The sequence below is a fragment of the Cinclus cinclus genome, chromosome 1 (genome assembly GCF_963662255.1).
Source record: "Cinclus cinclus chromosome 1, bCinCin1.1, whole genome shotgun sequence".
Lineage (NCBI taxonomy): Eukaryota > Metazoa > Chordata > Aves > Passeriformes > Cinclidae > Cinclus > Cinclus cinclus.
Window position 1 is genome coordinate 140,934,485 of NC_085046.1, and position 23,896 is coordinate 140,958,380.

The 23,896-nt window shown below is 37.3% G+C and overlaps 1 protein-coding gene across 1 annotated transcript; it reads right to left on the minus strand.

The window, feature by feature from the left end:
• Positions 1–189: 189 nt before the first annotated feature.
• On the minus strand, positions 190–23,896 carry WASHC5 (WASH complex subunit 5). Its single transcript, XM_062503966.1, has 28 exons — positions 23,711–23,896; positions 21,677–21,822; positions 20,559–20,643; positions 20,198–20,298; positions 19,087–19,279; positions 18,381–18,533; positions 15,777–15,890; positions 15,084–15,255; positions 14,138–14,265; positions 13,699–13,828; positions 12,778–12,890; positions 11,951–12,117; positions 11,249–11,324; positions 10,456–10,566; positions 10,201–10,341; positions 8,741–8,821; positions 7,997–8,098; positions 7,212–7,391; positions 6,654–6,778; positions 6,122–6,284; positions 5,331–5,433; positions 5,141–5,220; positions 3,720–3,823; positions 3,127–3,256; positions 2,905–3,001; positions 2,370–2,523; positions 1,654–1,741; positions 190–600 (listed from the first exon to the last, which is right to left on the minus strand). The coding sequence occupies exons 1-28, from the start codon at positions 23,894–23,896 to the stop codon at positions 544–546; spliced, it is 3,480 nt and encodes a 1,159-aa protein (XP_062359950.1). The 3' UTR covers positions 190–543.

Sequence of the window (23,896 nt, forward strand, 5' to 3'; positions counted from 1 at the left end):
TTTGTGTCTTTAATCAGCCTAACAGGGCTTTTCAGCTGTAAATATTTGATTATTTTATGTCCTCTATAGAATTACACTATGTTTGTAGTACACAGGCAGACATCAAACCTCTTTACACTGTGTATGCATTCTCACTCCTGGTTCTTTTAAAAAGAAAATTGTATTTCAAATCATCAATCCTGGCAAACTATCCAACACCTTTATTTCCAATTTCATTGTTCATTTCTGATACAAAAGTCAAACTTCCACAGATAGTTCTTCAGAACAAAAAACCTAAACTATTTATACATAAACAATTAAATGCAGCATTTATAATGTGCAGTACAAAATGTACACTGTTTAGAGGAGGTACACGCTGTGTATCATGCCAAGATTTAAACAAGGGTTATACAGACCAGTACTGATGGTTACATTTCACAGACAGCCGTAGGCACTGCCTTGAAGCACAGAGAAGACACAGTTCTGAACAGCTGTACTTGCCTCATCCTCAGGCCCCAACTCCTCATTTCAGGTTTGGAGAAAAGCACTGGTCCTTTTCCATGTTCATAGAACAGTTCTGAATTCATCAAAAATGAAGCTTGGCACGTGTGCTTCAACAACCTGAGGGACACAGGAAGGCAGTTAGGCTTTTGCCTTATCCATTTGTTGTCTATTCATCCATTAACAAGCACACCTGATCTATGACTGAAGCACACACACTATTGACCTGAACCACCCTGGCTCCTGGATGTGCACAAAGCAAGGAAGGAACAGCACAGCCAGATCTGTGAGGAGATGCCAGGAGCACAGGTACTGTGTAGGACTGGAGGAATGCTGCTGTCCTCTCTGCTGTGCCTCCACACAGCATCAGCTACAGCTGCAGGACTGACACAGGGACCTTCTACCACACAGAACTGTGGGATGGGAAGAGGAGGCTGGAAGATTCTTATTCACTTCATTGTGAATATTAGCTGGGAAATGGCTACTGAATGCTTATTCAAGAACCACAGAGGTACAGCCTATAAATAGCAAACAGGATTATGACTTATATTTAATACTGTGTATAAATAATATATAATCTTAAAAAATAGTTAAGTTGCATTTAAACCTGAAACAAAGTCTCTCTACAGTAGACTTTTAGCACTTCCCTTGCACGTGAGACAAGGAAGCTGCCAGGGAAATCAGGCTTTGGTAGAAAGTGAAGGAAAGACTGGATACAGTGTTTCATTAAAATTTAGACTTGCTAATTAGCTCTTTGCCATGTGTTTAGAATACCACTAAGTTTAGTATTACTTGAAAATATTTTAGAACTTCTCTTTTATTTCTTTCCTTCACAACAGCCCCCAGCATAATGCAGTGAAGATTAAATTTAGACTACTTGTTTGAAATTGGCACAAAAGTGAAATCCTTTATTTATTTGTATTAATCTATTTATTCCTGTGGTAATGGGACTGATCTCTAAAAATCAGGGCTGCTTCTGCATCAGCAGGACCCTGACATGTTGTTAAGCTGGCCCATTTGCAGTACAAATGGAAGGTGTGGACAGTGTCTCCCTGGCCAAATCCCTTCACTGGCTAAAGTGGAGTGGGAGCATACATTTCCCCTGTTCTTTTTTCCAGGGAAAATGGTTGGGGTGTTCAGGAGCATATTTAAAGACACAGAATTCTTTCTTACCTTTCTTGGTAACTTGGTGTACCGAATGTAATCTTCCAGGAACATGAGGGCACCCACTACATCAGCAGGCATTTCTGGCATCTTCTGGCTAAAATTAAACCACCACGGAGATCACACTCTTGCTAATTGATGAGTTACTTGGATTAAATTACCTGAAAATGCCAGCCTTCAAATATCATCATTTCTACTAGATACCATGTGATTCCACTACAAATACAAATAGTGTTTTAATCTTCTGTTTAGTAAAATACATTGTTGTTATTGTGTAATGCAATCATGGAATTGTTTGGGCTGGAAGGAATCTTAACAATCATGTAGTTACAACAGCCCTGCCATGTGCAGGGACAATATTCACTGGACCAGTTTTCTCTGGGCCCCATCCAACCTGGCCTTGAACACCTCCAGGCATGGAGCATCCACAGTTTTTCTAGGAAATTTTTTCCAGTGCCTCACCACACTCATGGGAAAGAATTTCCTCGTAACATTAATCTCAATGTCCCCTCTCTTTAACTTTAAAATCATTCTCCCTTTTCCTGTCCCTGTCTGCCCATATAAAAATACCCTCTCCATCTTTTTTATAAGGTCCCTCCAAGTACAGAAAGACTAAATGTCAACTGTACTCGGCTAGAACAAAAATACTGAAAGAGCAGTGCTTTTTCACTGCTGAAGTTCTCTTCACAGAGGTGATACTTGGGTAAAAAGTAAAACATGGATACCTTGTGCACTGCTCCATTGTTGAACGGATAAACTGACCAATCAGAGCCAAAAATTGTTCTGTGTATCTTGAGTGAAACTGTTTCAAGAGGGTAAGCAGCCCCAGAACCAAAGGAAGCCAGTCAATTTGATCAGCCGGCCGCTTGCACACCACTCCTGCACAGAAAAACCCCAGAACAACACATGTTTATAAAACAGAACATATTCTTATACCACAGGCTAACTTACATAATATACTCTTCATGTTTTTTTTTTGCTGTCTCCCCTTCTGCTTGCACACATAAAAAATTTCAAAACTAATGTAACAACTGCAAGTCTTCAAGGGTGAAAAGCTTAAGGATATTAACTGAGGCATAGGAGAGAATGAGAAACCCAGGGGTCTGGATTCTCTTTTCTACCATATTGTATTTGGCTTAAATAGAATAACAAAACTGTCTGAACTGCATATTTTCTGTGCAGGTAATTTTACTATCTTTTCAATAGATAATTTCAAATAGGTTTTAATTAGGTTTAGATAAACAGCAACTTACACATTACCTAAATTTCTGTTGTACTGAAGTTTGGGAAACTGGGAAATGAGGAATAGGAAGTTGACTGTGGGAAAATATGGCAGACGTTTTGTTGTTATGTAGATCTGAGGGGAAATAAAAAAAAAAAAGGAAAGAATAGTACAGGTCTTCTATGGACTATATTTTCTTTGCAGTTAAGAAAAAAATAGAAAAAAGCAGACTGCACCAAGCACCAGAATGTATGCCTGACCTTATTTAATGGATTGTGAATGCCAGCAGCTTCCAGATAAGCTGTTATTTCATACAAAAGAGTGTTGTCTTCTTTAGGATAAGGTAGTGATGGGTTCTGATAATGTGCTTCAATGTCAGCCAGTATTGCTCTAAAAGGAAAATAGATTACATTAAATAATTTTAAAAAATTTTCCCCAAATAAACCTTACATGATGCCACATGTCATACTAAGATAAAAATTTCAAAGATACAAAACCTCTACATGGCCACAATCAAGAGTAAAACACCTTTTCTGGAGTATCTTTTTACAAACATCATATTTGATTCAAAATCAGCACCACACATATTCTGTCCCTTTTTCTAATCTAAATATGACTTCAGAACCAGGTATAACCAAATGCTATTAGAAAATGCATTAATTACAAACTAACTACTTGCCAAGTATTTATTTTTAATGTTTTTGCTGGCTTAAAAATCAAATACTGATCAACAAAAACCTGCACACAAATCAGATTCCACCTTTTGCTGTAATTTCGATTTTAAGGATTGCTGAGCTGATAACAATAACATCACAGTGACACACACAGGTCTTCAGCACATTTTGTTTCTTACTTATTGAGATTTTCCAAAGCAGCAGCCAAATGCTTGGAGTCAAACCTGCAGGAATAATTTAATTCATTGGTAATCTGTCTTCTTAAGATCTGCATCTGACCAACCTGTTGACACAAACACAAAAAGGGCGCTGTGTTATACGGATGCAGTGAAGAAGAGTGGAGCCAAACACTGACCCCAACTGCACAGTGCAGTCAGAGCAGAGATGCAGTCACAGTGCTTGAGGTTTACACACAGTTCCTGATCACAGGTACAGGCCATGGGAAAAGAGCACAAAAAAGGTAAAACCCCAGTATAGCCAGGTATAAAACCCCAGTTAGTTGTTTTTCATTGGTCAGTGAAAATGCGTGTTTACTCTCTGTTTACTCTCTGTAAATCTTAGCATGGCAGGAGAAAAAAACATCAGAGAGGCTCACTGCAGTCAACCTTCTCCTTCCCTGGCCTTTCCTCTTCACTCCAGTAACATAAACAAGCATTCACAGCACTCTGAAAAATGCTGGTCCCAATATATCATAACAGAGATACAAGATAAAGAGCCAAGATAGTGGGACAGCTTGTTTAAATCTCCAGCACAGTACAATGCCTCCTGTGGCAAGACAAGTCTGAGAAATGCTACTGCTCCAAACTTTATCCTTGGGCATATCATGATCACAAAGGCACTGTGAGAGACTCAAGAGTTCCTGATACTGACACTTAGTCTGCCCAGGTCAGATCTCTACTGTCAGACTTGGATTTGGTGAACTACTTCTTATGAATCTCAGTGATAAGCACTTTGTGGAGTATGAGGTGCTCATAAAAAAGCAGCTCAGGAGCTCTTGCAAACCAAGGCCTGCTTCACTTGTGATGCTACACAGTTCCAAGTCAATATAATACAACATTGCAAAATAAGCAGATTAAAATATCACAGAATCACAGAACCATTAAGGCTGGAAGAGACCCCTGAGATCAACTGAGTCCAACCTATCTATGATCAAACACATCTTGTCAACTAAACCTAGGCACGGAGAGCCACATCCAGTCTGTCCTTAAACACCTGACAGTGACTCCACACTTCCCTGGGCAGCCTGTTTCAATGCTTAACAGCCTTGTCTATGAAGAAATTCCTCGTGATGTCCAACCTCAACCTCCCCTGCTGCATGTCCTCTTGTCCTGTCACTGGCTGCCTGGGAGAAGAGGCCAAGCTTCCTTTCAGGGAGTTGTAGAGAGTGATAACGTCTCCTCTAAGCCTCCTCTTCTCCTGACTAAATACTCCCAGCTCCTTTAGCTGCTCCTCACAGGACTTACCCTCTAGACCCCTCACCAGCTCTGCTGCCCTTCTCTGGACATGCTCCAGCACCTCCATGTCCTTCCTGAATTGAGGGACCAATATAACCAAAGAGCCTCGAGTGAATTCTGAGTAATAAGAAGTCACATGAACCTACCTTCATTATGGAGTCTAAATAAGCTGTCCAGATCTTCTGTGTTTTTGCAATTGCTGTGGAATAAACCTTGTTTGAATTTGCTGAGAATAGAAGAAGGGTGAGGCATTAAAAAAAGACCAAGTAAGAAAAGAAATAAATGCAAGTGTACAAAGACAATTGTTTTCTTCTATCTTAACCAGTAAGCACTTACCTATGATTCCTTTGAGGGGACTGACAGCACTCATAAGTGCTTTTAAAATATCTTGTACTGATCTGTCACGCAATATATTTTTCTGAAACATACTGAGGAAATTCTAAATAAAAGAAAGAAATAAGTAAGTAAAATTATCACACATGCACTCTATGATTAATCTTGATGGCACTGGAGCCACATTTTTAACAGCAGGGAAAGACTATTTCCACAGATGAAGAGTTGAGGAATTCTGTAGTTACAATTTTTGCTCTTTGGAGATATGTTAATCAATGTTAGGACACTTAGAAGATCCCCCTTGTCAGTATCTAATATCCACTGTGGACAAGTATTAGTTCAATTTTTCAGGAAGAACTGTGTTCACTGATACTTATTTTTCTTAAAATCTCTAACCTGGCTAGAACCAGATTCCTCTCAGGAAACAAAAAACTTCTTGGTTTCACATAAGAGGTATTAGAGAAACAGTCATTACACAGAATTTACACCTTCTCTATCATGGTAGACCCAAATAATCTTTGTTGATATCTAGATAGAAAAACAGAAGTTGACCTGAGATCAACTTTTAGGTACACACACAGTGTACACCTTCAGAAAGCATCCCCACACAACCTGGAATTACAGAGCACTGTTTACTTAAGAGCACCAACTTCCATAATTTTATCTGTAATTGAAACTCTCACTTTTGGAGTTGAACAACCATTTTTTGAATGCTTTTTATTTAATTTTACCATTTCAGTAATTATTAAACAATAAAGCGCTGTGGCCTTGAGAAACTGAAGTTCAAAAATTACCTGGAGCTCCTTTACAATCATGAAACACAGCAGCCTGTCTAAGCCATTGAGACCAAAGGTACCCAAAGTATCTTGGATCTCTGAGAAGAGACGACTGTTGGTTACTTCCTGATGAGTTTTTATATCATACCAGGTATTCATCTGGTCAATGTAACATGTGATCCTGAGGAAAGAATCAGCAAACAACTTCAGAAAAAGCTGCAAACAGTTCCTGTGATACTCTCAGTAATGAGTTACCTTTCTTTGACAGATAAGACTCTCCAAGTATCTCAGGTGACGTTTAGCTATTCCTCTCTCCACCATAGTTCTGCCACTCTTCCCTGATTTCTCTATCCTCCATTTGTTTACCACAGTTGTCCTTCACAGACTAAAATCACCACTTTTCTAGACTAATATTTAAAATGTACAGGATGGGTAAATCTAGTTTTAGATAAAGATATGACAGCTAAGGAAAAACTATCTCTTGTGTTTTGGTTTGTGTCTGATGGAACTGGAGCTATCCAATGCATGGTGTGTGTGACACAGTACTTACTTTGGGTCTGTGATCCTCAGGATTTCTCTGCAAAGACGACCAATAAATGTTACAGATTCATCCACAGGTGTGAATTTTGGTATAGGAATATGAGTAGACTGGTAAATACTTTGCCAGTCTTGAATCTGAAAAATAAGTTTTACAGTGATTTGCAGTGTTCTCATTGCACCTTTTAAACTTGCTTAGAAATTTTCCTTTTGTTTGATTTAGAAGGAACACATTGTAACACAATATTGTAAATTACACATAGCAGAGCACTATAAAAACAGAATAGAGGAAAGAGAAGAATGAATCTTATTACAAAAAGGCATTAAAATATTCTAGTTTGGGTACTTTCCTCTTATGTACAAATTATTCAGGGGGGGATGCTGAAACATTTCAGAATAAGCTGAGGACAGATGTTTTACACAGTAGTTAGCACATTCAGTTGAAGTCACAATGCTATGGACAATGGGTACACATGCTCCATCAGTCACAGGCTGATGTAACTTGCTCCACAGTAACAGCCAACTATAAAGACATTTATCAACTTTTTTTTTGTTTGGGTTTGAGTAGCACCTTTGTTCTTAAGAAGTTATTGCACTCCTGTTCCACATTGTAGTTAATAATACGAGACACTTCCTCTTGCCAAATTTTTAAACCATATATGTTGACATAATCCTGGATATATTCAAATGATCGATGGAACCCATCCATTGTAGCTGCCATTTCTTTCAGTTTGGGCATGAGTTCACTAGGCTGGAGATAAACAACAACAAAAAGATAAAACCTAAACAGTGAAGATGTAGAATTTGGAGAAAATGTAAAAGGCTTCTAAATACCCCTACAGAACAATCTCTACAGCATTTCACTATGGTCCAGCCTGATCTGAAAAGCACTGAGAAATTTGCCAAAGCTTGATATCTGAATTAATTTTAGCTAAATATTTTTTTCCTCCCACTTTTCATATTTATTTTTGCATTCAGAGGTACTATTGATTGAGCTGGGAGATTCAACAATCAGGACAGGATCAAAATAAGGAGTCACTCCTTATTTTATCATTGCTTATCTATGTTTACTTGGCTTATGTGACCTGTCAATCCTCATAGACAAAGGCAGTACTGTGAATTCAGAATTTACAGGACACTTTGGGACAGAAAAAAACCCCATCTTTTAATTCTATGTACTCTTGGCAGTTTATAAACTCTTTGAACATCAAATAAAACATTCCAAATAACCTTCAGCAGTCCAAAACTTTTTTACAAAAAGGAAATCTGCACATAAAAGCATAAATTACTTTTTAGAAGGCAGTACAATAAAAGAGGTCCTTGCATACCCAAGATACATAAAAAATTAAAACCAACCTTGGCTCTAGGATTGAAGATGAGGCCCCTGTGAAGAGCCAGTGCCACCCGTTTTACCAGCTCCTTTCTTATTCCATCCTCTAGTAATTGTTTTGGGTCCACCTAAGTAGAAGAAACACTTTTCTTTTAAAGTCAGAAAGGTATAAAAATATAAGGGATTTATTTTATATCAAGAAAGATATTAAATACTTCTGATAGATGTACTTAACCACCAGAGCTTGTCCAAAGAATAAAAATTTACATACTTTCACCAGAGAATAAATTATTTCTTTAAGTTGAATGGCAAAGGTTTATAGTTCCCATATTCAACCTTTGGTCATGATCCACTGAGAATGTTGTACAATTCTAAGAAGCCCATATGCATCAAGAAGTGTGTGTTTATTCAAGAACACTTGCTTCTAGTTCTCAAAGAGGTATCAATGTAGCTTTAATGTAAAACTGCAGTTTACACCAATGGAAGAAAAAGTTCTTCAGAAAAACTTTCCAGCAGGAAAAACCTCCAAAGATCACCAGCTATGGTAGATAAATCTATTTACAATGAGGACTGTGGCATCCTAGGAATCTGAAAAAAATGTAGTTCTCACATGGCAGCCAATTTAGGAATCACTGTTTGAAACTTTATATGCAAACTTAAATTTTCGTCTTTTTGTTTTTCCTTGAGGTCTCATATACTGTGCTGAAACCTGTGCTAAAGTGCTAATTGCCACCAAACAACCTTTTCCTATTGAAATAATGGATCATTACCTTAATGATACCAACTAAAGTAGTTTTCATCATGAGGATACCTTCAGTGAAGATTGAAATTGCATGGGTTAGTTTGGCAACCTGTAACAGAAAAAATAATCATTGAAGCATATTAATAGATGTAAATAATTACTCTAAAAAAATAAATCCATGTTTCCCAGTGGTAGCTTCCTATTTTAGATTCAAATAATTTGTGCTGATATACTTTACCTTTACATCTTGTTCTAGACTTACTTATATAATTACCTTTCTTTTAGTCAGATAAATAGAGGTGTGTTAGCAGTAGGAAAGAACAGGTACCTCTCAGAGGCTTCAGAGGGATTATGGAAGGGAACACCAGCCATATCTTGTGTCCACAAATATTATGGACAAAACTCTCAGCTTTGAGCAAGCTAGGAACATAGTTTACAGTAGTTATTCTGTAATAAAGCCTTCTGTGATTGAGTTCACCTCAGTATTTCTACTGATCTAATATGGTAGCACATTCCCTTGAAGTTTTACAATTATTTATGGTTATTATTATCCTTATGCTCAGAGTTCAGACAAGCCAGTCTTTTGCCTTTCAGTTGTTTACAATACAGAATAGAGAAGACACACTTCAGATCTACAGTTCAAAAACTGGAAGCGAAAAGCTTTAGTATAAGCTGTTTTCTCTTTACCTCCTCAAAATGAAACATTACTGAATGCTGCCTCCTCCTCCACTCCTACCCACACACAAGCCAGACTGACTTTAAAAAGTCTCACAGGGAGTCCTAAACCTAATGTTCAGGAGTGAACATCAGCTTAATCAGAGATCACAGATTGTTTTCAGAAAACACCTAACAAGTGAGCATTTTGGCAAAATCTCCAGGGAAAAGCTGGAATCTTAACTGATTACTAGATTCTCTGGAGGAAAAACTTACTGATCTACTCAGGTTTTTGTGTCTCATCTTCCTCTTCTGAAAACAAAACCACGTAATTTTAATGTTTGCTCACTCTTCCACACTAGTTACAATGAAGAAGAAAAACCAGAGACAAAATGAGCAACTGCAGCTCTACATGCTCAAATCGACCTGCCTACATCTCCTCATTTGAGAGCAGCAAAAAGCTTAATTCTGCTGGCTTATTCAGTCTTTGACCTTCTCCTCTTGGAACAAGAATGTCAAATGTGGAGGGCTTCACTCAGACTCAGGTTTTCAGGGTTCCATCCTCTCCAATAAATAAAAATATCTTTGTATTTTTTTTAGTTTTTTTCCCCTACAAGATCAAAAGTTTAAACTTCTACAAACAGAAGCAACAAAGTTACTCATCTGTACTTGTGAAACCTAAAGTATGCTCATAACATCACCAGCCGGTTTTAAGTCAACAAACCTAACTTCACTGTTAAAACTGCAACTCTATGGAGCTGTATAGATTAAACTTAGGTAAAAGTTGGCCATCTATAAGGTTTGCTTTTTTGGAATTCCCTGTTTTAACTGCACCTCATATCGTGGTCCAAGCTGAGCGTAATCTCGTAGCTTGTCCTTATCAAGGCGAGTAGGCACTTCAATAATATCGTGAGTCTGAAGCTTTATGATTTTGAGAAGAGATGTAAACATGCTTTCTGGAATTATCTGTAGAACCTTTGTAAATGAGATGAGAAACACCCACAGTCAGTATATTCTCATGAAGAAAATAATCCTCAATTAAGAAAAGGTAATTAGAGAGCAAGGTAATTATGCCTTGTAAGCACCCACCTTTCTCACATAGGAAACCAGCTCTCCAGAGTAATACTGGGACACACTGAGAAGGTCAGGACTGTTCGCTTGGTTGATACGGAGAAGTGGCAAATCAAGAGCAGAAGCAAGCTAGAAACAAAGTTAACATTTTAACTTTATGTTTGTTTTTCAGATGAAATTTATATGATTGAATTCTCTTGCTCAGGCTCTTATTCTACAACCCAAAGTACTAGATTCTTCCTAAGGAGCAGTGTTATACCAGACTTTCCAAAAGGAAAAAAAAATGTTAAAAGTCAAAGAAGTCTAACAGTCCATAAGCCTACCCTCCCTAAGATTGTTAAAAGCTGCACGGGACATTTCAGTTGTAGTTTTATATTCTCACTCACACTATTCCCCACTCTTACTTCTACAGAAGATATTTCCATCTGAAGCCAAAGCTTCATTGACAGACAGGGCACAGAGAACAGTTTTTTTAATTCCTTCAGCCTGTTCTGATCCATGTGCAGAGGATCCCATCTCTGCATCAATGCCTCCAGAAAATAGCTGTAATGAGTAGAAGCTGGATGATGAGATTCATTTGCCCAACAACAGCAACATAATTGTTGCAGTTTAAAAAAACATGCATAACTTGGTTTTATTTTTCCTTAAAACTAATCTTGAATTAATTCAATACTGTCTAAAAAAACTGGCATAGAATATGCTGGTAAAAGGAAGTCTTACTTCCTCTGATTTCAGAGCCTTAAAGCCTTCTAAACAAACTGCTTGGATTGACCTGCAGTATACAAGCACATTCACTGTTATTCATACTTACCTTTAGGAAAGTGGCTCTGAGCTTAGTTACCATAGATGGACTGACTCTTATGCTGTCCTGCATAATAGATGTAAAACTAGGGAAGGAAACAAACAAAACAAATCAGCTTCTTCCCCTGAAACTCTTATTTTCAATTGTTTAACTGTATGTCAACAGCACCAGTGTAAAGTGGAAATGGCATAGGAGATCACTAACAAACCCCACTAAAGGAGGATTTAGGTCTGAAGAGATACTGGTTAGAAAAACCCTATAGAAAAAGGGTTGGTGGGGCAAAAGAAGAGGCATCAGGGAGTGTTAGCAATGAAGCATCAGCTCAGCAAAATCCCACCATGCAAACAGAGTTCTTGAGCATTAGTATCTCCGTGTTTGCTTTTGGTTGAAAAATGAACTCCAGTATTTTGGAGAACACTTAATAGTACTAAAGGCTGGAGACAGCAGGTTAACAAAGTTCTTACAGTTCAAACAGGAAAGACAGTAAAAAGTTACACTATCACTTAACCTGCAGTTAACAACCTGAGAAGGATGGATGTTAATTCCTAGTCAAGCTGGATAGAATTCAATACACTCAACAACTCACAGAACAATACTTCAAGACTGTTTTTAAAGTGGAACATTTATAGTCTTAATAACATTTATGCATGGTATTTCCCACAAGTTTTGCAAATGGTGACTGACTGGAAGAAAAAGGTCCTGCTAACATACCTGTCGATTAATTGCCAAGCATAAGAAAGATCACCAACTATCTGCATGGTGATCAAAACCTCTTCTTTAATGTTGATAGTTCGGATCATCTGATGGAGAAATTTGCGGGTGTCAGCCAGAAACTGGCAAACTTGCAGGTTACTTTCCAGCTGGTGAAACTCTTGGACCTATATTTAAAAAAACAAATAAACAAAACCCATAAAAGGTCTATTTTTTTGTTGTTTTGTATTCATCTTTAAGGACAGCAATACAAACAGAATCAGTAAACTGCCATATTACTTCTGGATGTTAGCAGCAGTAAGACACTTAAATCTGGCCTGTTATAGAGTATATTTATATTAAATTTATATTAACAATAAATTTCACTAAATTACTCAAGGAGGTGTACTGTGAAACATCATTCTGCATACTCTTTTATATCCTGGAAATAGAAGAAGTACACACAGAAAAAATACAGATTTTTCTTTTTGTTTTGCCTTTCAAATTACCCTCTCTAGTTTCAAATGAATTTATTTTCAGAATTTCTAAAAATTAGTAATATTGACAAATAATGTTAAATACTGAATTAATTTATTTGAAAAAACCTACAAGCCCTCAAGCTATAGGTGGCATGACCTTTTATACTGTATCCCTTATTTTACAATACCAAGGTCTATACAAAACTCCTGCTTACCACAGATATAGAACAAAAAAGATCTAACAGATTTAAACAATTGTTAAAATGCAGATCAGTTTTGTATCCCTGCTATTAGAAGTCAGTGCATGTGTAAAAAATGCTGTTGTTCCAGAAGGACAAGGTCATTTATCCCAAAATGTCTCTGCCATACCTCTTCCAAAGCCTGTATTAGCTGCACGGTTTTTCTGCCTGCTGCAGTGGAATCATCGTAGTTCAGAGACATTATTTGCTTGGAGATTTCTCTGAACCAAGCCTGGAGATTTTCTATGAAAGAATTAAGAAATATTAAATGAAATCTCTGCATGTATGATAGGCAGCAAAAATACAGGGAACTTGCTAGTCAAAAGAAACAAACAAGCTATACACAGGAGATTATTTTTACAAGTTTTTATTTCACTACTACATTTCTAGTTTTTGAACATGTACAGTTGTAAAGTGGCAAATGCTCAGCCACATTTCACATGCAACATTAGAAACACCTACGAACATAAACTGGCATTAAAAAAATGTTATTTTTACACCAGTTCAAGAGGATAAAATAGATGTTTTCAAAAAAAGTGCAAGGAATTTGGAAAGAACTATATATTTGACTTTTAAGTCCTTGGAGAACTTAGAGAATACCACTCAGTGTAGAAAAGAAGTAAAAGAATGTTTGAAAAATGCTGAGAAAATTTAAATCCAGGTACAACTAGGAAGAGAATAGGGGAAGATGTTAAACCATCTCTAATTTTAATGAGCATGATCTTCTTATTCCTTTGTACACAGAACATGGTACTGTGAGCTCCATTACATCTACAAAAGTGAACTGACATTTTATAGTTTTAGCTTGCATTTCTAAATAAATGAACGAAAAATACTTTTAAAAATAGGGCCATCGAAACATTAGGCACCTAAATACTGCTTACATATCGAGTATGTGCTGAAAACCTAAACAAGACCTAAACAAGGAGTTAAAGAGACCTCTTTTGCAGCTGAGGACATAAAAATTATTCTTATATTATCTTCTGGTAGCACTTTAGAAATATAAATCAAAATCACTTTCCTCCCCCACAGTATAGTTTATAATAATTACCATTTTTCTCCACTCTAGTAAGAGGTTTAACTCCTGAGAAAACATCAGCAAGCTCAGTCATCCTTTCAGATCCCTCTTTTTTATAGTTCTCCCATTTTGCCTGTTTTTCTGACAGCATCTGCTTGAACATCTATTGAAACGCAAAGCATTTGGTTTACAAAACTGGCACGCAGGCATATTACAATAGGTGAAATAAAATACTGAGAACAGATGGAACTCTTAGTGATTACTACATAACTTCAAGATCTTGCCAGAATATTAAAAACAAAATTAAAAATATTAAGAAACACAGACAGTGGGATGGACACAGTGACAGAAGCTTACTGAATTTTATGGAACAGTACAATGCAGATTTCTTGATTTTTAGTCACTTATAAAAATATCCAGTGAATTTTTCAGCTTAGAAGATCTTAGAAGACTCTGGTTAGCAGCATGTTACCTCTTTTAATATGAATTCAAATTGAGCTGTATCCAGAAGAAGCTGGAAAAGGATCCTGGGATTGTACCTTGAGTCTGTTAAAATTTGATCCTTTATCTGGCGGAGACGTTTGTTATTTGGGTCACAAGCTGAAAATGGAAACACAACATTTCCCCACTGGTACACAGATTTTGGCCAAGCTTTTCAATCTTGTAAATACGTTCTTTTTCAATAGCTTGAAGGCAAAACCATTTTGCTCTGATATGTAAATTCCCATTTATTTTCCATTTACATGGAATAATCCTTCCTTTGAATAGGATATAATTAAGGTTTCCATTGTGTTTCAGCCTTCTTAAAACTTCTGCAGGCTTCTGAAACTAAAGGTGAATTTAGTCCATCTGACTGAGAAGCCCAGAGATCAGTATTTCTAAAACCATAACAAAAATTGTACGGAGGTGTAACAGAAGCCCTCTTGCATATCAAGAAGCCTCAAGGACACCCCAGGCAATCAAACAAGGGAATACCTAAATAGGTCTGTTTACACACCCAAACTCATGTGAGAGACATTACTCAATAGTTTCAGCTGAATTTCAGTTCAACAGAACAAATACCTTGGTTTCAACCTGTTAATTTCGAAGATTTTAAGAAGTTGGCCACTGCTTTCTTTTTGGAGCTAGGTAAAACTTCCAGAATTACCTTTTTCTGCAGAACATTATTCAACAAGATCATGACTTCTACTAATTTTTATACCTCTGTTTGGCTGACAAGAACTGAGGAAATGCACAGGCTGTTTCAGACAAGGCTTTAGGAGACTATTTGCAAAACAACAGCTCAACAGCCTCCTGCAAACAGTAGAGGAAACTGCTGACTTCAACAGCAGCAGAAGTGAACTTCCCTCAGGCCCCAAAATGCAGCCCCAATGGAGCAGGACTGACAGCTCAGCAGTGAGTGCAGCACAAAGCCTTACTCGTGTCTGCAGTGTGCAGCATCAGCCAGCGGATTGCCACGTTGCCATCTCGCAGGCAATTCAGCAGCTTGGGAATGTTGTCCAGCACCAGCTCTTCCCTCAGACAGCCTTCCTTGAGGAACTGCTGCACCTGTGTGTGCACACGCTCCGTGACTGCAGCGTACCTGCTGGCCTTAAAACACACAAAGCCTGCATCAATAAAATCCTTGCCTCAAATGGAATGCACCATGTTCCCTAGAGCTTACAGAGCACACAAATCAGAAAAGTGCTATAATAATTGTTACCGTTACTAGTAGGCAATATTATACAATGCAAATACATGACAAAAGATGCAAATTAAACTTTGAAGCAAAGAGGTGACACAGGAAGCATAATGTTTCAAAAATGCAGACTTGTAGCCTTTCTATATATCCACTGATGCACTCTCTAGGAATTATTCCTAAAAAGAACAGCAGTGAAAATCTGTCACAGAACGGAGACACTTATTGTGAATTAAACATGAGCTCTACTTGGTGAACTACTCCTAAACATGAAGGAAAATTTTCTACTCATATTCCCTAAGTTTGCCAGACAATATAGTACATACATGGTATGCAGGAAGAAAAAGACCCATGCATTATTGCTGTCATATACTTCAGATGCCCACAAATCTCCCATCTTGCTAAAAATACTTAATGCTGGCTGCTTATGTACCTGCTCTTTGACATTTGAAAGATCCAGCGTGTAGTTGAGGGCAGTTTTAGCAGCTTTGTAGGGCTCCCATGCTTCTGCCAGATTGACAGTGATTCCCATGTAAATGCTGATGACCTAGTATTGGAAGCAGAAAACAAGAAGTTGCATTTATGTTATTACTAAGAAAAATACAAAGTTTGCATTTAGTATTATGACAAAAAGGGATATTCTGGGGGCATAAAAAAAAGATAACTGAACTGTTTTGGTAGCAGTAGTTTTTGGTGTACCATCTTTGGAAATCAAGAAGACTTTGAAAAAAAGGCACAAAATAATTAGAAGCTTAGTTCTGAAAACAAGACGATAGTTCCTTCAGTCACTATATATGATACTCATTTTTTTTTCCCATGAACTCATTATTTCTCTTTCATTTCCATGATACTCTAAAGAAGATTGATAAAAGCAACTGGGGAAATAAATTATAGGGAGGGAAAAATGACATGAATTAATCTTACTCTGAGGATGTCCAAAGGACAAAATTGAACTGTAATGCATCTTTCACGGTGACACAAACAGAAAGTAATTATGATTACATTGTGTGATTTTTAAGGAGCAAATAGAAACTGATTTCAGACTCCTAGCACAAGTTTAAGCATGATTAAAAATACAGAATTATGAGTAAGTAACAAACATTTGTAAGATAATTGATTAAAAATTGAAGCCTGTTTACTGACAGATGAAGGATGTACAGAACTGTGGGATTATGAGCTTTGTCACACTGATGCTCCAATAATCCTCCATACAGTCATGATCACATTGAGGGGGACACTGTCAGCCTTTGAGCTCTTCTGGTAGTGCCAAGTAAAGGCAAGTGAGACCCCGGTCTGCTGATATGAAGATCTCTCTCACATTGTTGAAGTGAAGCTCATTATTTCCAGTAGATGACAATTCCTCAAAAGGCTACACTTCAATTGCTAAAACTAATTTGAAATCAGCCTAGGAGTCAAGTATTTTGTATGATGCACATACAAACTTATCCACACCTGACCACAAGAAGATAGGTTCTGTCTAAAGATATCAATTTGGACTACCAGCATAATCAAAATTTTGCAGTGTCAAGTTCTCATTTCTAAAAATAAGCTTGCAGTTGTCCAGAAACAGAGGGATTCTAATGACAGCTGAAATAGCCAGCTATTGTAGTCTCTTCCCTCCCTGCTTCACTATTCCACTTACAGTACAGAAGAATAAAAGTTGAAACCCACAGAGATACAAAATTAATATACAGTTTCTTTTTTAAGTCTCATTCCCTTTGATATACACAACCTAGAGACTCTATCCTTATATGCCAGCCTATTTCAGTAGCAGTTTTTTGCATACTAGGGGTTCTGGATGGAAATCCTAAATCTCTGCACTGAAATGTAGCAATTCTGTTTTAATCACTACATCTGAAAAGGTCTATAGAAGTACACGTAGTGACAGCTTTAGCTTCTAGGTTATTTGGACAACAGCACAGAGATAATCCTTAAACAAATTTTCAAATAACATCAGTGTGAGACCAAGACTGGGAACCAAGACTGTCCTCTATGGCATTCTTGACACACCAGTAGAATTCACCAGCTGAAACCACATGAAACTCAGAAATAACAAATACAAAGTCCTGTACTTGGGACAAACCAAAACCCTCACAACAACACAATCTGGGGACTGACTGCCTATGTCACAATTCTGCAGAAAAGGACCCAAGTGTCCTGCTGGACAAACCAAACATGAATCAGACATGCAGAATTATGACAAGAAAGAGTAATCAGACACTGGGTTATGCCAGACTGCAGCCAGCAGATTGAGGGAAGTGAATCTTTCCTTCTAGTCAGCTCTCATGAGGTGTCATTGAGAAATGGGTCCAGATTTGGGCTCCTCAGTATGAGACAGACATGCACAAACTGGAATGAAGTGAACAGGAGGCCACTAACACACCTGTGGGAGCCCAGTATGTAACAGCAGGGTTTGGTTAAGCTGGAAGAAAGATATCCAAGGGATCTGACTGTGGTTGTTCACTACATAAAGGGAATTTATGACTAAGACAGAACCAGACCCATGTCAGAGGTGCACAGTGAAACAAGAAGCAACAGCCACAAACCATAACAAAGGAAATTCCTGTGGTATAGAAGGAAATTCTTCACCACGAGAATGATGAAGCACAGCCACAGGTGTCCAAAGAGGCTGTGGAGTTTTCACCTTAGATATTTCCAAAGCTAACTAGGCAAGGCCTGAGCAGCCTGATTTAGCTTTGAAGTCAACCCTGCTTTGAGAAGACTGGACTAGAAGATGCCTAAAATGCCTTCCACCACACATTTTCCTGGGACTCACTTTATCTTGATGGTATTAGAGTGCAGTAGACTAAAGCATTTAAGACAATAAATTACACTTTCAAAAGACAGCCTTCCATGTTTATCCAGAGTGTTTGACTTGGATTGCTTCACTCTGAACAAAGTAAAATTTCCACAGAGAAGAATCTGTTCTGGTTTTGGGTAATTATTACTTTTCTGTAACACATACTGTAACAATAATTTCAATTGTTCTTACAACATTAAATCCAGGGAACAGTTTTAAAACAGAATTATTTTTTACCCAATTATCTGGGAAGTATTTATCCACTATCTCTCTCATTTTTGCTTGCTGAGTGTGAAGAATAGAAGGGTCAAAATACAGTATCACATAGAGCATAGCAGCCTGAGTAGCCAGGGCAGTGCTGCGGTGTTCTGGTAATGGATACGCTGAAACCTGGAAAAAGTAATAAAACAATGCTGAACATAACAGTGCATCATAAACCACCTGAAAATATTCTGGGACACATTAAAGAGTGCAGTGTATAGATACTATGAAGTAAGAAGTTTATTTAGGCAAGCTGGACATGCAGCATATTTACCAGATGTATTTACAGAGTGTAAAAATCAACTGCATAGATGTGTGCTACTTTTAACAGACTACAGTAAGATTTTACTACGCTGTAAATGAGTCAAGTGAGACACGTCCAATCATAAGACATTAAAAAAAAACGTTGCTTTTTACTGCAAGGCTGGCCAAGTACTGCAGCAGATTGCCCAGAGAGGTTCTGTGGTTTCTACCTCTGGAGATACTCAATATCCAAGTGGATGCAGCCTAGTGCAACCTGCTCCAACTGACTGTGCTTGAGGAGCCAGATCAGACTAGCTGACATCAACAGTCCCTACAACCTTTGTCATTTTTTTTTTTTGCACTTCATGGTTGAGTAATTAACCTGAGAATCAATTTGACACTCCCCTTTAAAACCCTCTTTTATCTCAGGGTGGCTTACCTGGTTGTAAACGTCATCCGAGCGTAAGCGGCCAATAACCATGCTAATGAAAGTTTCACTTATAGGAACCCTGCTGAAGTAACTCTCGGGGTAGTTTGGAGGTCTTTTAGCTCCAGGTTGGCTCGAGTATCCAGTGCTTCGAAGCAATTTACAAATATCATCTAAATTGGAGTCAGCAGAGGATCGGGCTGCACTGTTTTACAAAAAAAAAGGGGAACAAAAATATGAGCTATATGATCTAATAATTTCCTTTTCTTCCACGCCTTGTAACCATGCCCTTCTTACAAGAAAATTAACAAATACTGAAGTCTAAAGGAAGTTTTTGATTGTTTATTCCATTAATGTCATGTTATAGGACACTGATGAATGTCCATACTGAAATTCTGGATAAGTAGACAAAGCACAAACAAAAATAGAACTCAGGAAAAGAAAGAAGGAGCTTTACATTCAGAGAAGAATTTGTTCCCTTCTTTTTCCCTTATTTTTTAAATTTTAATTTTCTTTCTCCCCATTTCTGAATTCCCCTTGTCAATTCACTTCCACATTCCAGAGTTAAAGAATCTCTCATTATATACTGGGAGGCATAAACATAGTGCAGCATTTTATATGTGTGGAAGGATTTTCACTGATACCCTTTAAGACCCCAGCTGTTATACTCTGATGCTGAGAACATACCCTGTAAAACTTGTTACTGATTTACCTAATAAAGGACTATAACTACAAGAAGTCTGACTTGCAATACATTTGTCACTTAGACAGTCAGGACTTTTCAGAAAGTTTCCTTGCACATTTGGGAACCTGTGACACTTTCATAGCTGGCACTTGTAACCTAAAAGCTTTAGCTGAAAGTTTATTTGTGGATTCCCAATGTCTGTTGTAGCAGAATGAAAAATCTGCTGCTCATTTTGCAGCTGAACTTACAAACACAGCTAAAAGCTAAAGCACAGAGTTCTACTGATATTCAGAGCACTATTGAATTATCTGTATAAAGCCAGTTGATGAAAAAGGCATGAATATTTCCATTTATCTTAATTCAATGACCTAGGGTACTGGATAGACTGCATGTTACACATCTGAGCCTTGAGTGCTTCTGTACACCTATATATACTACCTGTATCGGTAGTAGGAAACCAGCATTCTTTCTCTGACTTCTCCTTCAATCTTCTGGTCAATGACCAGTAGCATAACTCCATATAAATACAGGGCTTCACACTGTTTCAAAAGAAAGAAAAAAATCACATAAACATGTTTTTGCAGCAACATTTAAAGAAAAACATATGTTAGCAAACTAACTCAGTATCAACTATGTAGTCAACACACCATGAAGAATGGCATGCTGAGGATTTTTGCTCTTTGTCCTCCTTGAAGTGAGTCACAGCACCTCCAAGCATTCGGTAAACTTAAATCTTTGTCTAGTCTGGCACTTACTGAGTGGGTAATTTTCTACTGTCACAAAACTAGTCAATACTCACTAGAAGCTGTTTTCCATCTTCATTAAGGAGGACAGTTTCTAATGTTTGCTGAATGTAAATTCCTTCATTGAGGTCATCTAAGTATCTAGGAAACATGACAAAAATTTTGGTCATTGATTATTTTGTTCTCAAACTAGAACTCAGTCACTTTTTCTCTGAAAGCCAACAGATGCATCAGAACATTTCCCTAGTAAAAGCAGCATGGTGTTTGTCAGACAAAAAAGAAGAGAGGCTCTCCTAAAAATGAGAGACTGGAACCCCTAGCTAGTGCCAACCAGTTGGCAAAAATTTCCTTCCATATCCTGACGGTGTATGTGAAAAACACTGGAGGATACCTGGCAAGTTGCAGCTCATCCTCTTAACCTTGTCATGGGTGGATTAACAGCCTGGGAAGGCTGCCATGCAGGAATGCAGGAAAACTGTCATATTTTCAAGTTACCTAAGTAAGCCTCCTGGAAATACCATAAATTGATCTCAATTTCAATTTGGAAGGTAGAGCTAAAAATAGAGTATGTTCACCTTAATTAACAGATTTATTCCAGTTAAAGCATTTGCAGTAACACTACTTAATATTATCAAACATTTAATCTTTTCATATAACATCAATAATAAAGCCAACTCATGTTTAAGATTCTCAGTAACTTTTTCTTAGAGCATTTAATGAATCTTTAATTTTGTTTTTTACACATCAGAATAGCAAACTTGAGAATATGGCAACTTCACTGAAAAATTAAGTTCAAGAAAATAATGCCAATGAAAGTTAAAAAACCCAAACTACCTGATATTTTGTTTTGCAAGACCACAAAAAATTAACTTAATAATAAGGGTTCTCCTTTTATTAAAAAAATCTTCAGGATAATCTCCCAGGTAAAGAAAAACAAACTGAAATTTACAATTGAGGAAATGAGGTAGAGAGGTTAAACATTTTCAAGTCACATTAAACTGGTAGGGAACTGCTCGAGTAAAAGTTAGTGTTCACTCCAGCAATCCAAGTTTCCTGGTGCACATGAGCATGCTTCAACAAGGAGCTTATCGGGTCTCTAAGGAAAAAGCTTCTCATCAGTAAGACAAAACAGTAATTTAGTCTTTGAAAATCCGATGTATTTATGATACCATACCTGTTTAAATCCACAATGTATTTATGTACACTCTGAAAAGCTAAATAAAATCTCGTCAAAATTTCAATGTTGTTTTCACGAAATTCTTCATCTAAATCCAGTAACTCAGGCTTGGCTTCCAGTTTGCCTTCACATGTCTCAGGCCCCTGAAAAATAGAAACTCATCTTTAAAGACAATACTTGACTTTGATCTCTACTTGACTGCTCTACAGTAGGACACAGACCATGTACAACCACCCCCACGTGCAAACCAGAATTAACATTTCTTACCAAAACAAGGATCTGCAGTTTTCCAACCTGCCTTATGGCTAAATATTGATTCCATACAGGTGAGTTTTACACAATCTCAAAGGACTTTAAATATGATTTATCCAACGTAACCAATGGAAAAGAATAGCCAATGCTTTCAGTAAAGCCCAAGTATATCTGAAGGCACTGGGTGCTTCTCCCTGATGGAATTCTTTTCTGTACACATTTCATCTGGTTGATTTCTCAGATAGAAACCATAACACTGAGGAGTCACAAAGCTTGTTATCTTCTCATACTTTCAAACTGCTTAAAAATATTAGACATGTTTTTATCCACAGACTCTACATCTCGCTCAGCACACATCTCCTGAATTAATGCAGAAACTTTGTCATTAACAAACATGGGGGAAAAAGAGATGGGATGAAGAACCTGACCTCTTCTAACCCTTTACCACTACCATATTTCTCATAAGCACAATTCAGTCTTACCATCACCATGTAAATGAAAATAATGTTAAAGTTTAATTGAAAGTATTATCAAAATTTAACTGAAAATACCCAGCTGACAATCTGAGTTTTAAAAAAAATCCTCTTCTGCTTCTCTTTTTGTGCAAAATATCTACATAAAACAAAGGATAAAAGCAGGCACCAAACTGCCTATGAAGTTCAAATGGACAAAGTAAATAGTCTCAACTTCTCAAATCTCAGATCTCTCCTCATTAAGTAATTCTAAGAATCGTGAATACAGAAGGGGTGCATTTGCAGTAAAAATATCTGTAAATTCTCTAATCTCTAAGTATGACCTCTATGGATTTTTTGGTTTAACTTTGAAAAACTGACAGCATACTGTTATACTTTCTTAACATTAAAAAATACGACAGCTTTAAGGATTATTGTATTTCTCACAATTACAGCTGTCTGCCTTTAAATTTTCATGTAATTTGTGTAAAAAAAAAAGTCTTCTACCTAGCACTAAGATCTAAAGGTAACTGTGAAATCACTTGTGCTCTGTATTTTCAGTATCCAAGGCTCACAGTTAGTGCCTGAAATTTACAACTCCTACTACAATAAAATTGAATTAAATTTTAGACGTGCTGCTCTTGCTTTATTATTACCATTTCTTGTATTGTACAATCCAAATAAAGTCAGATTAGATAGCTTCTGTAGTTCCATCTTAATCATGCTGGAAAATGAGAGAGGGAACTTACTGCTGCAAGCTTAATTCTGAAAGAGAAATAAGGGTTTTCCATGGACACCTCTCCTTGACTCATTTACTTATTAGTTTAGCACATGTGACAAGTCCAGTGAAAGAACAATCACAGCACTGTCAGACAGGAAAGCAGAAAGCAGTTTTCATGGCTGCAAAGAATAAGCTACAGATTAAGAGAAGAAAGATGGGCATACTGCCCATGGCACTGCTCTGAAGAAAAACAACCAACCATTCAGGCTCAGAACCTGCTGGTAAAAGTACAATTTAGTGGTCTTGCACCAATTACTACTACTACTATTACTACTACTACTACTACTACTATTACTACTACTACTACTACTACTACTACTACTACTACTACTACTACTACTGCTGCTACTACTGCTTCCCCAGAATCCAATACTCACATTTTATATAAATGGTATTTATTGAAGTTCACAGGCCAGATGACTCAGCAAACATTTTGGAATATGTAGTAGTAACAAACACAGTAGTTCAGAACGGCTGTTTCACAACCTAAAACATTCTCATGTGGGAGAGCAATGCTTTAAGGAGTTTACCAATAAAAAGATTTACCTTAAAATAACTGAAATCAAATACGATATCTCCATACTTCTGCTGATCAGCCTTGTCCTTTAGCCTGAAAACACCAGGTATAAATTCGGAAAGTCTCAGAAGTTCTGCAATGATGGCATTTCCACAGGAAACAATCCGAAGAATTGCCTGACCACACAGATTGTTTTCAGCCAGAAAATCCACCAT